Source organism: Mobula hypostoma, chromosome 3 (genome assembly GCF_963921235.1).
Source record: "Mobula hypostoma chromosome 3, sMobHyp1.1, whole genome shotgun sequence".
NCBI lineage: Eukaryota > Metazoa > Chordata > Chondrichthyes > Myliobatiformes > Myliobatidae > Mobula > Mobula hypostoma.
In genome coordinates this window covers 10,087,254-10,103,765 of record NC_086099.1, presented here as the reverse complement: position 1 = coordinate 10,103,765, position 16,512 = coordinate 10,087,254, and the positions used below count along the sequence as shown (strand labels likewise).

At 41.5% G+C, this 16,512-nt stretch overlaps 1 protein-coding gene across 3 annotated transcripts in view; it reads right to left on the bottom strand.

Moving 5' to 3' along the window:
- Positions 1 to 652: 652 nt before the first annotated feature.
- poli (polymerase (DNA directed) iota) overlaps positions 653 to 16,512 on the bottom strand; it is a 96,671-nt gene continuing 80,811 nt past the window's right edge. For all 3 annotated transcript variants that reach the window (XM_063042627.1, XM_063042625.1, XM_063042626.1), the window contains exons 8-10: positions 10,789 to 10,922; positions 5,833 to 6,784; positions 653 to 1,064 (exon numbers count right to left, since the gene is read on the bottom strand). In XM_063042627.1, the coding sequence (XP_062898697.1) occupies positions 1,049 to 1,064; positions 5,833 to 6,784; positions 10,789 to 10,922 (1,102 nt within the window). In that variant the 3' untranslated portion in view covers positions 653 to 1,048. The remainder of the gene's footprint in view (positions 1,065 to 5,832; positions 6,785 to 10,788; positions 10,923 to 16,512) is intronic.

Genomic DNA, 16,512 nt, shown 5'->3' with positions numbered 1-16,512 from the left:
AGTGCTTTGTGCTGTGTATGACTGTCGGTACTGTGTTTTGCACCTTGACCCTGGAGCAACACTTTTTCGTTTGGCTGTATTCATGAGTATTCCTGTACGGCTGAATGACAATTAAACTTGAATAGAATTGAATTGATTTCTCTTCACTCATTAGTTCTAGATCAGAAGTCTAGAAGTTGAGCCTGGATGGACATAGCCCTGAATTTGCGAATTCACAAGACTACTGGAGGTTGGAGGCTGAAAATGACCTGTCCAGGGGTTAGAGGACTGTGTATGTGGATGTGTGGGAGGGAGGAACAGGGCTTCTTTCACTGCCTTTGACTTGGTGCTTGGTATATTCTGTTTTACGGAGTTCTGTGTTGTTCTGTGGAATATGGAGGACATGCTATGTTGGTGTTGGTATGTGTGGCGACACTAATGTGCCGCACCCCCCACCCCCACACATCCTTAGTTGTTAACACAAATAACACATTTCACTGTGTGTTTCAATAGACACTTAATAAATAAATCTGAATCTAACGCTAGATGTCCAGCAGAGATAAAACTAACCCCAAGTGAATTGTGAATGCAATTCCACTTCATTACTCATTGTCAGTGATCTTTCAGCCAACAATAGATTCTATAAAACATTTTAATTATAACTCAGTGCAATTCCACAAAAATGTCTGGCATGTCAGAATTTTTAATGACAATAATTCAATCAGTTAACTTTATTTTTGTAAACACAGTGAGTTTATAACAATCACAGTAACACTATCACGGCATCTGTTGAATTGGCAAACAGACACAGCTGACGTGCCATGTAACACAGTCCACACATTCCACTGCACATCTAATGTTTTCTTTGAAGGACGCCACATGTTTAGGAACACTGCGAGCATTCAAGAACCTTGCTTTCAGTCATTCTGTTTCATTGTCATGTTCAAGTACAGTCATATTGGCAGCAGTCTCCCGTCACTGCAGGACTTTTGTGTGCCCAGGACAAAGAAGCGATCAGGAAATATCATTGCGGGTACAACCCATCCTGTAAACTGCCTTTTCCAAAAGCTCACTTCTGGAAAGTGCTATAGGGTATTAAAACAAAAATTTCACACCATCTTAAAGGTTTCTTCCCCAGGCAGTTCATCTGATCAACCATTCTAGTTAGTTCCCCCCGCCACACCACCCCTCTCGATTACCACAGCCCCCCCCATCCACTACATTATAAACACTTTAAACTACTTTTTATAATACTGTTTATATTGTAAATACATGCTGGTATTTGTGTAATTATGCACATTTTATTCCATATCCATACTTTAACCTCAATTTAATTTTAAATAATACTTTCTTTATAATTGTTGAATTTTTTTTGTATGTCGCTCTAACATACCACAGCAAATTCCTAATACATGTAAATGATACTGCAAATAAAGTTGATTCTTGATATATTTTTTAAACTTTTTAAGGTTAAAACACTGAACATAATACATGAGTTGTTACATATACAGACCCAGGGGCTGTGTCCTAGGTCCAACACACAAGTGCCATTACAAAGGCCACTCTTCCTTAGAAGTTTGTGCAGATTCAGTATGTCATCTTAAACTCAGACAAACTTCTACAGATGTGTAGTGGAGAATGTATTAGCTGGTTGCGTCATGGCCTGGTATGGAAACACCATTCACTTTGAATGGGAAAACCCCTCAAAAAGTAGTGGATATGGCCCAGACAATCACGGGTAAAGTCCTCACCATTTAGCACATCTACATATAGCATTGTTGCAGGAAAGCAGCACGTATCATCAAGGACCCCCCACAATCCAGAACATGCTCTCTTCTCACTGCTGCCATATGGAAGGAGATACAGCAGCCTCAACTCACATCAGGTTCAGGAACAGTTTTTATCTTTCTACCATTAGGCTCTTGAACTACACCGAACCCAATATTGAACTGATTAGACAACCTATGAACAACTTCTGGACTCACTTTTAAGTACTCTACAATTCACATTCTCAATAGTTATTGCTTACTTATTTGTTAATAATTTTTTTTGTACACGTACAGTTTGTTGTCTTTTGCATATTGATTTTTGTGTGTGGCTTTCTTGTTGATTCTATTGTGTTTTTTGTGTTTATTGTGAATGCCCACAAGAAAATGAATCACAGGGTGTATATGGTGACATATTTGTACTTTGGTGATAAACTTACTTTGAACAGCAGCTTCCTTCTTTGAAAATTCATATTTCTGCTTTAAAATTTCAACTGTTTCCAGCTTTAAGAATAGACTTCTTGATTGGGCTTCCATTTCTCAGTGTACACTTTATTTCCTACGTCATAACTTTCCTAGATTTTACTATCCAAAACACAAGTACCATTGTTATTACCTGGGAGTCACTGCCTGCCTGTCCCCTCAGGGGAGATGCAGGTGAGAAGAGGAAGAAGGTAATTAAATCTCTGTTTTGCAAATGTTGACAGAATTAGGTCCTCTGTATTACTACATTTGGAAAAGATCCTCTGACTTCAAACATTTGTCAGGAACACTGCATATGTAGAGCTCTTAGAAATGATCTCTCCCATCCATCCAACAACCTGTTTGATGCTCTATCACAGGAGTTCCCTGCCAGGACCCCTTTGATTAATGCTGTAGGTCCATGGCACAGAAAAGGTTGGGATCCCCTGCTCTACCATCAGGCAGGAGATTCCGTAGCATTAGGACAAGAATTGTTAGGCTGAGAAACAGCTTCTTCCCCTAGGCCATGTCTACTGAACTCCCTGCCACCACCCAGGTCTCATCATGTATGAAGTGCCAGTAGATTTATACTGTTTACTTTTTAACTTATGTTGTCAATTATTATTTGTTTATTACTGTATTTGTTAATTTATTTGTGGTAATATACATTATGTGTTATTAGAGTCATTCTATAATTGGGGGTGCATTTCACATAAACAAAAAAGTACAAAAGTGATGTGCTTTCTCAATAAAACAATCAGTGGTTTAAGTTAAAATATTCCTTCAGTGTTATATATCCACTAGTTGCAAAGCATAAGCATTAACAACTTTCTTGATATTTTAAGGGAAAGGGTAGTTTTGCTAGTTAGTTTATCAACTATGTTATGGACAAACTGTATGCCATTACAGACTTTGACTAAATGCTTTACTTTAGGTCAGGGGTCCCCAACCTTCTTCGCATTGCGGACTGGTTTCACATTAACAATATTCTTGCCAACCGCCCAACCGGAGTTGGGGGGGGGGTGGTAGGGTTGCCAACAAACAAGAGTAGCAGTCAAATACGTTGGGTTTACCCCAAAAAGACTACAACGACCATGAAGCCTTGCGCGGGCACCAGTGCGCATGCGTGATTTGCGCAAGCGTGCATGTGCCAGTTTTTTTCTACAAATCGATTCTGTGGGGGGGTTGTTAATCATGAACGTAATATAGGTGATAAGTGGCTAATACACTCAATTTCGTTTCTAAAAGGGTTTATCTAAAGAATTTAATATTAAACACACAGCGCACATTTTCCTCGCATGAATAGAGCGATAAGTCAATTATCAGGGGAGCTTGTAGTAAGTGTTGAACGAACTTCCAGTAGAAGTGGTAGAGGCAGGTTCGGTATTATCATTTAAAGAAAAATTGGATAGGTATATAGACAGGAAAGGAATGGAAGGTTATGGGCTGAGTGCAGGTCTGTGGGACTAGGTGAGAGTAGCGTTCGGCATAGACTAGAAGGGCAGAGATCGCCTGTTTCTGTGCTGTAATTGTTATATGGTTATATAAGTCACTTATCAGTCAATAGCATCATTGCATTTTAAGTAACGTTTGGATACTGAACACATAGCACATATTTTCCCCATATGAACATATAAGATCATTGCAACACACCAATATCACTGAAGCAGTGGGAACCCTGGGCTTGTTTCCCTGCGACAAGACGGTCCTATGGAGGGGTGATGGGAGACAGCGATAATGGAAGGAGGTTCCTTATGTCCAGTCTATTCCGCAATTTAGTTTTCGTTGCATTCATTGCAGAGATATGTTGGAAATGGAAGCAACGTTTTCAGTGCTTTCGTGGTTATCTCAGGATATTTAGCCCTGACTTTGATCCAGAATGCCGGCAGAGATGTTATGTCAAACATGCTTTTCAGCCCGCCGTCATTTGCAAGCTCGAGGAGTTGATCTCCTTCCCGCACTGACATGGATGACGCGTGTGTAATGACCTTGCGTGCATTCAGTCTCAACAGTGGGCGTGACAGGGAATAAGGAAAGGTGCAGCTGACTCCTATCGCCAAATCATATCGTTTCCTCGCAGCCCGCTAGCGCATGCTTTGCGGCCCGGTACCGGTCCGCGGCCCGGTGGTTGGGGACCGCTGATTTAGGTAAAATACATTTTTAGGAGTTCTTGTGTCTATTCTGCCATATGTACAATGATTTTTTAAAAGTTTTTTAAGAATTTAATATTTTGCAGATATAATGTGATATGCTCAGCGCTGTCATTAACGTCAGGAGTATTTTTTTTTAATCATAGATCTGCCTTAGAGGCCATTTTGATAGTTTTAAGAGATGTTATACAAAACTCCAACCTGTGTGATGTACAATATGCCTTGAAGGATATCAGAAGCAGCATTTTAGTTAGTTTAAATGTTAAAAAAAAATCAGGTGTAACATAGTTGACAGAACTTTTACGGACATTAATAAACTGAGATATTTATTTCATTTAAATGTGAAACTCAGTTTTAAAAATTGTATTTTTCTAAAGTATTTAGAATTTTAAAATAAATAACAAATAGATAATGCTAACTTTAATGGTTCTTAAGCATTATTTTGAGGCCAAGACCCACTCAATTGAAAAACGGACATTGCAAAAACTGTCAATTTAGGAACATCATGACAATTTCAAGCTAAATGAAACATAGCGTACACAAAATGTTTGTCTGATTTTATAATACGTTTTCCCTTAATCGGTAAAATATGATATCTTTGAAGAAAATAGAAAAAAAATCATTGTCATCAATGGACATGAAATGTACCCCCAATTATAGAATGACTCATGTGTGTGAGGTTTATGTCCTGTGTTATGCTCCTTGGTCTGGAGGAACATTGTTCCACTTGGTGGTGTATGGTTGATTGGCTATAAACTGAACTTGAACTTGAGAAGAATCCTTCCCACTAAAATTAGAATTTATCCTTCATTGGTTTGTTAAGGAGATGTGTGGTGTGTTGACCTTCATTAGTCGTGGGATTGAAGGGAGGATGTGGAAGTTCTGGACAGGGTGCAGAGGAGATTTACTAAGACGCTGCTTCGATTAGAGAGCATATCTTTATATGGAAAGGTTCAGTGAGCTAGGGTTTACCTCTTCAGAGTGAAGGAGGATGTCGAGTGATTTGATCGATAGGTAGATAGATTTGGTAGAGATGACAAGCATATGAACAGTCAGTGCATTTTTCTGAGGGTGGAAATAGCCAAAACGTAAAGGTGTACTTTTCAGGTGATTGGAGGGAAGTATAGGGGGAATTTCAGAAGTAACTTGTTTTTATTTTACACAGAGAGTGGTGGGTGATAGAGACTGATACATTAGGGACTTTTAAGAAACTCTTAGATAGGCATATCGATGAAAGAAATTTGGAGGGTTATGTAGGAGAGAGGGATTAGATTGATCTTGGAGTAGGATAAAAGGTCAGTACAACATCGTGGGCCGAAGGGCCTGTATCGTGCAGGGATGTCTTGTGTTCTATTAGCAGTAGTTGTGACTTGTCTGAATTTCCAGCACTGGTACTTTCAGTTCTGCAATATATACTTTTATTTGAAGAGGTTATTCCTGTTTTGCGGTATAAACACATCAAGCTTGAGTCCTACCTTTTGCTAAAGTACTTTAGAATACTGTTGGACTTGGGAATCTTTTGGGAGTGTCTGGATCCTGCGCTGGGTTTGAATTTGCTGTCTCGTTTTGTAACATTTAACTTCGACATCGTCCTTTGCTGCTTCCATTCCCCAAGAAGTTCTTTCTGAAGTTCAGTTGGCAATTGTGAGAACACCTTTGCATCCACGTTGCTGGGGAAGGGTGGGGAATTTTGATTGGTGGGTGCCTCAGGAGCTGCCTTAGCAGGCTGCAAAACTTCACATGGAGGTGGAGGGCCTTGCACAGCTCGCTCCTCCAAATGGTCTCCAGGACCAGCTGACGTCCTGCTGTGAAAATCTGTACCAATAGAGCGAACTGCACTGGGAATGGACAAATTACTCTCAGCATCGGGGGGTATCAGCAACTTCCTCTGATCCTCCGTGAGAGATCTGAAGTAAAAGCTGCTTTTACGAGGTGTTCTCTCAATACTCTGCTTTTGGGGACTGCGGTACTCCTGCTGATTCGGTGAACGGCTGGCGTCAGTTATAATTTCCTTCTGAATATTAGCGGGGAGTTCTCTAAATACATTCAGGTCAATCCCAGGTGGCAGATTAGTATTTGAGAATTCCTGTGTTGAATCAGAACTGTCAGCATCCTCTGAGGTAGACTCTAAGAAATTTCTTTTCTTTTTCAATGGACTTGTAGCATCTCCTGAATCATCAGACCCTCTCCATTGTTCGAGAAGCTGTCTTTTCACTTTTACCTTTGGACTCGTGTCTAATTTTCCAGGAGATTTCTGCGTTAAATAGAAACCAATCGATCCTTTGAGAGGAGAAGACAAGGCGGGCTGTATAAGGTTAGAGAAACACACATTCAGGAGGCTTACGAAGAACAGAGATCTTGTGTCCACCATCTTTTGCAACAGCTTTATTAGGATGTCAACCAGTGGAGGCACAAGTTCGCAGGTACCTAGAGAGAAGAGGGGTAATAAGCTGTTAGGAAGGGCAATATAATAGTTAGCCATCAATCAATATCTCCATCCCCACAAACATAATCTACTACTTTCACAGATCATGCCTAGTTCATCAGAAACAGAACTCAGGGCTCTCTTCTCGCAGCTGCCATCAGGAAGGTGGTACAGGAGCCTCAGGACCCTCACCACCAGGTTCAGGAACAGTTATTACCCCTCAACCATCAGGCTCTTGAATCAGAGGAGATAACGTCACTCACCTTCCCTCACCACAACACTAACTGTTCCCCAATGGACTCACTTTCAAGGACTTTTCATCTCATGTTTTCGATATTTATTGCTTATTTATTTATTTATCATTATTATTTCTATTTTTCCTCATTCTTTTTGTATTTGGAATTTGTTGTCTTTGCATATTGGTTCCTTGCCCATCTTGTTGGGTGTATTGGGTGTGGTCTTTAGTTAATTCTAATGCATTTCTTTGTATTTACTGTGAATGCACATGAGGAAATAAATCTTAGGGTTGCATATGGTGACATAAATGTACCTTGATAATAAATTTACTTTGAACTTTGGGGTTTATTATCACGGACATACTGTATGTTGTGAAATTCGCTGTTTTCTGGCAGCAGTACTGTGCAAGACAAAAAAATTCAGTGTGTTTCAATACAGAATATAGTGCAAAAGAGGAATAGTGTTTTGGGTTCAGACACCATTCAGAAATCTGATGGCAGAGGGGAAGAAGTTGTTCCTAAAGTGTTGAGTGTGCATCATTAAGATTAGCCGTATCTGTTACATACACATCCAAACATTGAAAACAGAGTAAAATGTGAACGGCCGACACAGTCTGAAGATGTGCTGGCTTCAGGTTCCCAAACCTCTTCTTTGATGGTAGCAATGAGAAAAGGGCATTACCCAGATGTTGAGGGTCTTTAATGATGGATGCTACCTCTTTAAGGCACTGCCTCTCTGAAGATGTCCTCAATGGTGGGGAGGGTTGCGGCCACGAAGGAACTGGCTGAGTCTACAGTCCTCTGCAGCCTCCATGCAAGGTGGTGAGGCAACCACTCAGAACGCTGTCCTCTGCACACATGGGGAAATTTCTTCAGAGTCTTTGGTGACACATCAAATCTCCTCATACTCCCACCCAGGAAGAGCCACTTAATGATTGCATCAGTATGTTGAACCCAGGGTAGATCCTCGGAGATGTTGACACCCAGGGATTTGAAGCTGTTCACCCTTTCCAACTCTGACCCCACCACCCCCATGAGAGTTGGTGTGCGTTCCCCCAACTTTCCCTTCCTGAAGCCCGCAATCAATTCCCCGTTCCTGCCAATGTTGAGTGTGAGGTTGCTGTTGCAACGCCAATCAACCGGCTGATCCACCTCACTCCTGTACGCCTCCTCATTACCATCTGCGATTCCACCAACAGTGACAGCATCGGAAAATTGTTGTTACTGTGGTATTATGAAACCTCTTAAATGAACACTTCCTCATTTAACCCCTCCTCTTCATTCATCAGCAGGAAAACAGCACAGGTGTTGGAAATCTAAAATAAAAATGAGCATTTCTGGTCATATGTCTGTCAGCAACTTAGTGAAGGGAATTATCGACTCTTTATTCCCCTCCATCGATGCTGTCTCTCAGTCAGAGTTCCTGCAGCATTTTGTGTATGTTGCTCAAGGCTTCCAGCAACTGCAGAATCTCTTGTGTTACTGAGGATGTGTTGTTTATTTGTCATCACCAGAAACGTTAATTCCAATGTTCTCTCTGCAGGTAGTGTGAGACCTGCTGAAGCAGGAGTCTCCAACCTTTTTTAATACCATGGACACCCACCATTAACTGAAGGATCTGTGAACCCCAGGTTGGGAAATCCTGTGCTAGGGATTTCCAGCTTCCTTGATTCTCACTTTCCTCACTCTTTAACCCTTTACAGCTCATCTTTCCAGATAAAATATTCCTCCATCATAGCAATAATACCATAAGACCATAGGCCAAAAGAGAAGAATTGGGCTGTTCAGCTCAGTGAGTCTGCCTGCACGGTTTTGTGCACTTTATGCAGTCCTGGAGAGGTCTGTAGACTAGTATAGTTTTTGTGTTTTTTCTTCAGTGCAGTTTTCGTATTGTTTCATGTAGCACCATGGTCCTGGAAGACATTGTCTCATTTTTACTATGTTCTGTACCAGCAGTTATGGTTGAAATGACAATAAAAGTGACTTGACTTGACTATGTATATGTGCCTAAGACTTTTGCACAATACTGTAGTAATTTTATGTATTGCACTGTACTGCTGCCACAAAAAAAGCAAATTTCATGACAGATGTGAGTGATGATAAACCTGATTCTGATTTGGGTCTCTTTTGTGGACTGAGAGTGGGAAGGGGACAGGGAGAGGGGAATCACAGTTGGGGAAAGGGGAAGGGAGAAGGGAGGGGGCAGAAAGCACCAGAGAGACATACTGTAATGATTAACAAACCAATTGTTTGGAATCAAATCACCTATCTCCTTTGCTCCTGCAAGATTTACAAACTCACTCTTCACTCCACGTTGACAAATACAGTACCGTGTGAATGTCTTAGGCACCCTGGTGACATATGTGCGCCGTGGACTTTTGCACAGTGCTGCACATACTTAGATAATAACCCTGATCTCGATTCATTTGTTTTTAAATGTTCTTGCTGGCCTTGCTTTTCTCTGGCCAAGGACACTGACTCAAGCCTCAGGCATGGTTCATTCCATTGCTGGAAGACTATTTGATATCAGGGGAATTACTATGAAGTCCACGGCAACCAGTGGTTTTGTTATTGACCACATTCCATTGAACCCTGTTGGATCACGGCGATGTGTTGTTTCCAGCTGAGGACAGGAGTGCACTCTGCTGAATCACAGAATCCCCATTATTACTATGAAGAATAGTGGCACACACAAATACTGGAGGAACTCAGCAGATCAGGCAGCATCAGTGGAAATGAATAAGCAGTCAACATTTATTTCCATAGATGCCGCCTGACCTGCTGAGTTCCTCCAGCATTTTATGTGTGTTACTCTGGATTTCCAGCATGAACAATGGTGACTTGCCTCAGAATGGCAGCAGCCTTTGAACTGTAGGGTAGCAAATGGCATTTTTAAGAACGTAGAACCACAGAACATTATAGCACAGTACAGGCCCTTCAGGCCACAATATTGTGGAGCAGCAGTACAGTGCTAAACATAAAATTACTAAATAAAGGATAAAGATTAGCTTTATTTGTCACATGTATATCAAAACATCGAAATAGCTTGCGTCAATGACCAGCACAGTCCGATGATGTGTTGAAGCAGCCTGCAGGCATCACTACACCTCTGGCGCACACAACTCACTAACCCTAACCTGTACTGTATGTCCTTGGAATGTGGGAGGAAACAGGAGCAGCTGGAGGAAACCCATGCAGTCACAGGGAGAATGTACAAACTGCTTACAGACAGCATCAGGAATTGAACTCCAATCATTGGCAAAGTTTAAAGGCATCTGTTAGTCTTGCGAGACCATGGATCTGCGCCTGGAAAGTCTTCACTCTCCAGGACGCAGGCCTGGGCAAGGTTGTATGGAAGACCAGCAATTGCCCATGCTGTAAGTCTCCCCTCTCCACGACACCAATGTTGTCCAAGGGAAGGGCATTAGGACCCATACAGCTTGCGCAGAGCAATATGTGATTAAGTGCCTTGCTCAAGAACACAACACGTTGCCTCAGCTGGGGCTCGAACTCACAACCTTCAGGTCGCTAGTCCAATGCCTTAACCACTTGTCCACGTGCCCACAGTTAAGCATTACAATAATCACTACACTATTGTGCCACCCCTCAATGCCATCATGAAAGAAATAGAGTGTGTAAGAGTGAAATCATGAAATTAAAGAGGACTTGAGCTGGTTTCTTGGATGGTTGGCATTTGATCAGTAGGCTGAATGTTCTCTTTCTATTTTGAAAGGAAATGTGAGAGAATATGAAAATAACAATAACATCACCTGCGTTAAGTTTCGGCATGAGCTGATTTGGAACAGGACACTGTCGACTCTCTCGATTGAACCATTGGTTAGTGGCCGAAGAGCGTCTAATTGTTAATCTTATGGTCCGTGGTACACGCCCATCTTTCTGTAATCTGCAAAAAAATAACTGTAATGTTCCCAAGACGAATACAATTCATTCACTGAAGCACAGAGATTTACCTAACATCCATTAAATGTTCTTTCCTGCTCTCCTCGTTCTGGTGAGCTTTATTGAGTCTCTCTATATATTCACATTTATTTAAGTTTGGTTATTGACATTTGTGCATGAGACAGTTCTGCTAATTGTTGATTGCTCATGGCTGTTTGGACTGTTATCTTCTAAATTTTTGGTTGCTATTGTGTTGTCTGTTATGGTATTGTCCCATGTTTTATTCTTGGCACCAAATCACAATCAATTCTGGTATAGAATCATGGAGTCATAGAAAGGGTACAGCACAGAAACAGGCCCTTTGGCCCTTCTGGTCTGTGCCAAACCATTTAAACTGCCTACTCCCATTGATCTGCAGCACAGCACCCCCATACCACTACCATCCATGTACCGATCCAAACTTCTCTCAAATGTTGAAATTGAGCTCACATGCACCACTTGCACTGGCAACTCGTTCCACACTCTCACGACCCTCTAAGTGTAGAAGTTTCTCCTCATTTTCTCCCTAATCCATGACCTCTAGTTGTAGTCCCACCCAACCTCAGTGGGAAAAACCCTGCATGTATTTACCCTATCATTTCCCCCTCACTATTTTGTATACCTCTATCAAATATCCTCTCAATCTTCTATGTTCCAAGGAAGTAAGTTTCACATGCTGCCAATAAAGTGATTCTGATTCTGATATAATTGTGGTGTCGTGGCCAATACAAATCACAAGATATTCTACAGATGTTGAGGAATGCACAAACTACTGGAGAAACTCAGCAGATTAGGCAGTATCTATGGTGAAGAGCCTGATGAAGGATCTTGGCCCAAATCATTATCTGTTCATTTTGCTCCATAGAACCTGTTGAGTTCACAGGATATAGAACATTACAGCACAATACAGGAGCTGCAGCTCATGATGCTGTGCCAATGTGTTAACCTACTCTAAGATCAACCTACATAACACTCAATTTTTCTATCATCCATCTGCCTATCTAAGACTCTTCTCCATGTCCATAATGTATCTGCATCTACCTCCACCCCCGACAGGGCATTCCATGCACCCACCACACTCTGTGTAAAAAGACCTTTCTCTGACAAGCAGGGAGATTACGCTGAAGCTTTATAAGGCACCAGTCAGGCCGCACTTGGAGTATTGTCAACAGTTTGGGGCCCAATATCTCAGAAAGGATGTGTTATCATTGGAGACAGTCCAGAGCAGAGTCAAAAGAATGATTCTGGGAATGAAAGGGTTAAAAATACGAGATGCATTTGGCAGTTTGGGCCTGTACTCACTGGAATTTAGAAGAATGAGAAGGGATCACATTGAAACCTACCGAATGTTGAAAGGACTAGATAGCGTGGATGTGGAGAGGATGTTTCCTATGGTGAGGGTATCCAGAACTAGAGGGCACAGCCTCAAAATTGAGGGGCGTCCTTTTAGAACGGAAGTAAAGAGGAATTATTTAGCCAGAGAATAGTGAATCTGTGGAATGCTCTGGCACAGACTGTCCATGGGTATATTTAAGGCAGAAGTTGATTATTTCCTGACTGGTCAAGGCTTCAAAGGATATGGCAAAAAGGCAGGTGTATGGGATTGAGTGGGATCCAGGATCAGTCATGATGGAATAGCGGTGCAGACTTGATGGGCTGAATGGCCTAATTCTGCTCCTATATTTTATGGTCTTATGGACATTCCCTATATATTTTCCTCCAATCACATTAAAATTATACACCCTTTTAGTTCCTCCAGCATAGATTGCAAACACAACCATAGTGACACTGATCACAGCATTTAGTGGTTCCTCTTTATGAACATACACTCAGTGGCCAGTTTATTATCCTGTACCTAACAAAGTGGCTACTGAGTGGATGTCCGTGGTCTTCTGTTGCTGTAACCCACACTTCAAGGGTCAATGTGTTGTGCATTTTCTTGCAGTTATTTGAGTTTCTATTAGCTTGAACCAGTCTGGCCATTCTCCTCTGACCTCTCTCGTTAACAAGGCATTTTTAGCAGGGTGTTCACGGGGTGTTCTTTGATTCTCGCACACCCGAGAGCAGCAGTTCGAACCTGGGGTTCATGGACCGCCCCCCCCCCCCCCACCTCAGTTAATGGTAAGCATCCATGGCTTGAGAAAAAAAAGTTGGGAACTCCTGCTTGAGAGACTGTTGTGCGTGAATAGACAATAGGTGCAGGAGTAGGCCATTCGGCGCTTCGAGCCAGCACCGCCATTCACTGTGATCATGGCTGCTCATCCACAATCAGTACCCCGTTCCTGCTTTATCCCCATAACCTCTGATTCTGCTATCTTTAAGAGCTCTACCCATCTCTTTCTTGAAAACATCCAGAGACTTGGCCTCCACTGCCTTCTGGGGCAGAGCATTCCACATATCCACCACTCTCTGGGTGAAAAAGTTTTTCCTCAACTCTGTTCTAAATGGCCTACTCCTTATTCTTAAAATGTGGCCTCTGGTTCTGGACTCACCCATCAGCAGGAACATGCTTCCTGCCTCCAGCGTGTCCAATCCCTTAATAATCTTATATGTTTCAATCAGATCCCCTCTCATCCTTCTAAATTCCAGAGTATACAAGCCCAGTCACTCCAATCTTTCAACATATGACAGTCCCGCCATCCCAGAAATTAACCTTGTAAACCTACGCTGCACTCCCTCAATAGCAAGAATGTCCTTCCACAAATATGGAGACCAAAACTGCACATAATACTCCAGGTGTAGTCTCACCAGGGCCCTGTACAGCTGCAGAAGGACCTCTTTGCTGCTATACTCAATTCCCCTTGTTATGAAGGCCAGCATGCCATTAGCTTTCTTCACTGCCTGCTGTACCTGCATGCTTACTTTCAGTGACTGATGTACAAGAACACCTAGATCTCGTTGTACTTCCCCTTTTCCTAACTTGACTCCATTTAGATAATAATCTGTCTTCCTGTTCTTACCATCAAAGTGGATAACCTCACATTTATCCACATTAAACTGCATCTGCCATGCATCCACCCACTCACCCAGCCTGTCCAAGCCACCTGCATTCTCATAACATCTTCCTCACATTTCACACTGCCACCCAGCTTTGTGTCGTCTGCAAATTTGCTAATGTTACTTTTAATCCCTTCATCTAAATCATTAATGTATATTGTAAACAGCTGCGGTCCCAGCACTGAACCCTGTGGCACCCCACTGGTCACTGCCTGCCATTGCAAAAGGGACCTGTTAATCGCTACTCTTTGTTTTCTGTCAGCCAGCCAATTTTCAATCCATGTCAGTACTCTGCCCCCAATACCATGTGCCCTAATTTTGCCCACTAATCTCCTATGTGGGACTTTATCAAAGGCTTTCTGAAAGTCCAGGTACACTACATCCACTGGGTGTCCCTTGTCCATTTTCATAGTTACATCCTCAAAAAATTCCAGATTAGTTAAGCACAATTTCCCCTTCATAAATCCATGCTGACTCGGACCTATCCTGTTACTGCCATCCAAATGTGTCGTAATTTCATCTTTTATAATTGACTCTAGCATTTTTCCCACGACTGACGTCAGGCTAACCGGTCTATAATTCCCTGTTTTCTCTCTCCCAGGAGATCAGCAGTTTCTGTGATACTCAAGCCACCCTATCTGGCACCAAAATAATTCCTCACTTAATCACATTTTTCCCCATTCTGAGGTTTGGGCTGAACAACAACTGAACCTCCTGACGATATCTGCAAGCTTTTATGCATTGAGTTGCTGCTACATGATTGACTGATTAGACATTTGCATTGATAAGCAGGTACACAGGGTAGATGTATCTAATAAAGTGGCCACTGAGTGCACGTCTTTATTTGTGAATTTTATAGGCTGCTGATAGGGGGCAGCAATATGTCACTTACTATGTTTAGCAGCTGGTGTTGGAGTCCACCACCATTACAAGGGCATTGGAGTGATAAGTTAGAGCTTTATTGTCATTGTTGAGGACAATGAGATTGCAGTGCGACTCCATTCAGAACAAAACAGCATCCAGGCCATTCCGTTACTAAACTGCCAGCATGCTGCTTCGCACTGAACCAGGTCACCCTGTAATCTTGCTGTCCTCAGCACTGATAACCTTACCTGGTACTTCACCCATGCACATTATTCATGTTATCACAGGCATTCATGGTGGCCTCTATACTGGGTATAAAAAGCCAAAGTAACACAAATATTTGAGGCAATTTATGTGCAATAATAGTTAAATTCATAAGCAAGTTAACCATTAGTTTTCAAAGAATTTTCATAATAATAACTTATTTACAGAGCATTTTTCATACAGACGAAGTAGTTGGCAGTGCTTTACTATGGGACAAAAATGCAAAGTGAAAATAAAATAAAAAACATAAACATGACAATAAAAGATAAAAATTGGCTAAAAGCAAGGTTAAATAAATGGGTTTTGACCTGGCATTTCAAAGTAACAAATGAGCCTGCATCCCTCAGATATTGAATTCCGCAGTTTCGGAACATGGTTCAAAAAAGCTGACCTGCTAATTATCTTTTGAGGGAGATTGAAGAGCCTGGCAGAAAAAGACCTGAGAGCCTGAGCAGAATTGCATAACAAAAACGATTCGGTGATGTCCTCTGATCCCAGACCACTAAGAGCTTTAAAAACAAGTAAGAGAACTTTAAATGATACAGGAAGCCTTTTACAATAGGTATTCATGGAAATATAGGCAGTAATTCTTCCTCTGTAGAATTATTTGTGAATGTAGTATTAAGCTCCCTCTTTCCTTTCTCACTCAACTCCAAAAAATTGAAAAGACCAGTCTAATCTTCGTTAGTTCTATTTGTGGTGAAATGACGTGTAAGAACGTGATTGGAGAGAGTTCTGAGCATGCGCAGGGATGATAGAAAGACCGAGAAACATGGTATTGTAAAAACGTTGTGGTTGTTGTTAAATAAAAGTTCTATTTCTTCCAGAATGTGGTTCTTTATTAGTAACCCACAGTACGTATGAATATAAAGAACACAAAGTGGTGTCAGAAGTTGGTCTGGAAGAATAATACATTTCCTAACACAGGAGAATCCAAGATCAGTTTCTGAAAAAAGAGTTTGAACTATGTTGGTGTTGCTGACAGTTTTACAAATGGAAGGTTTGCAGCCTCAACTGACACTTCAATTGTCTGGGAACGCAGCTGAGATCTGGAGAAAATTTAAGCAACGTTTTGAATTGTATTTATCGTCGAACGATGTGGATCGAAAACCGGAAAAAACGAAAGCTTCTACTCCACATAATAGCTGGCGATGCAATTGAAGTATATAATCATTTTATTTTTGAAAATGGAGACAATTTAAAGTTAAAATCAATAATGGACAAATTTGAAGCATTTTGTATACCAAAGCGCAATGTTACATATGAGCAGCATAGATTTTTTTACATGTACGCGGAGAGCAGGTGAAACTATTGATCAATATGTTACCCAGTTGAGGCACCAGAGTAAAACATGCGAGTTTGGAGAATTGACAGACTCTCATTAAAGACAGAATTGTTTGTGGCATTCTGGATAATGGTCTAAGAAAAAG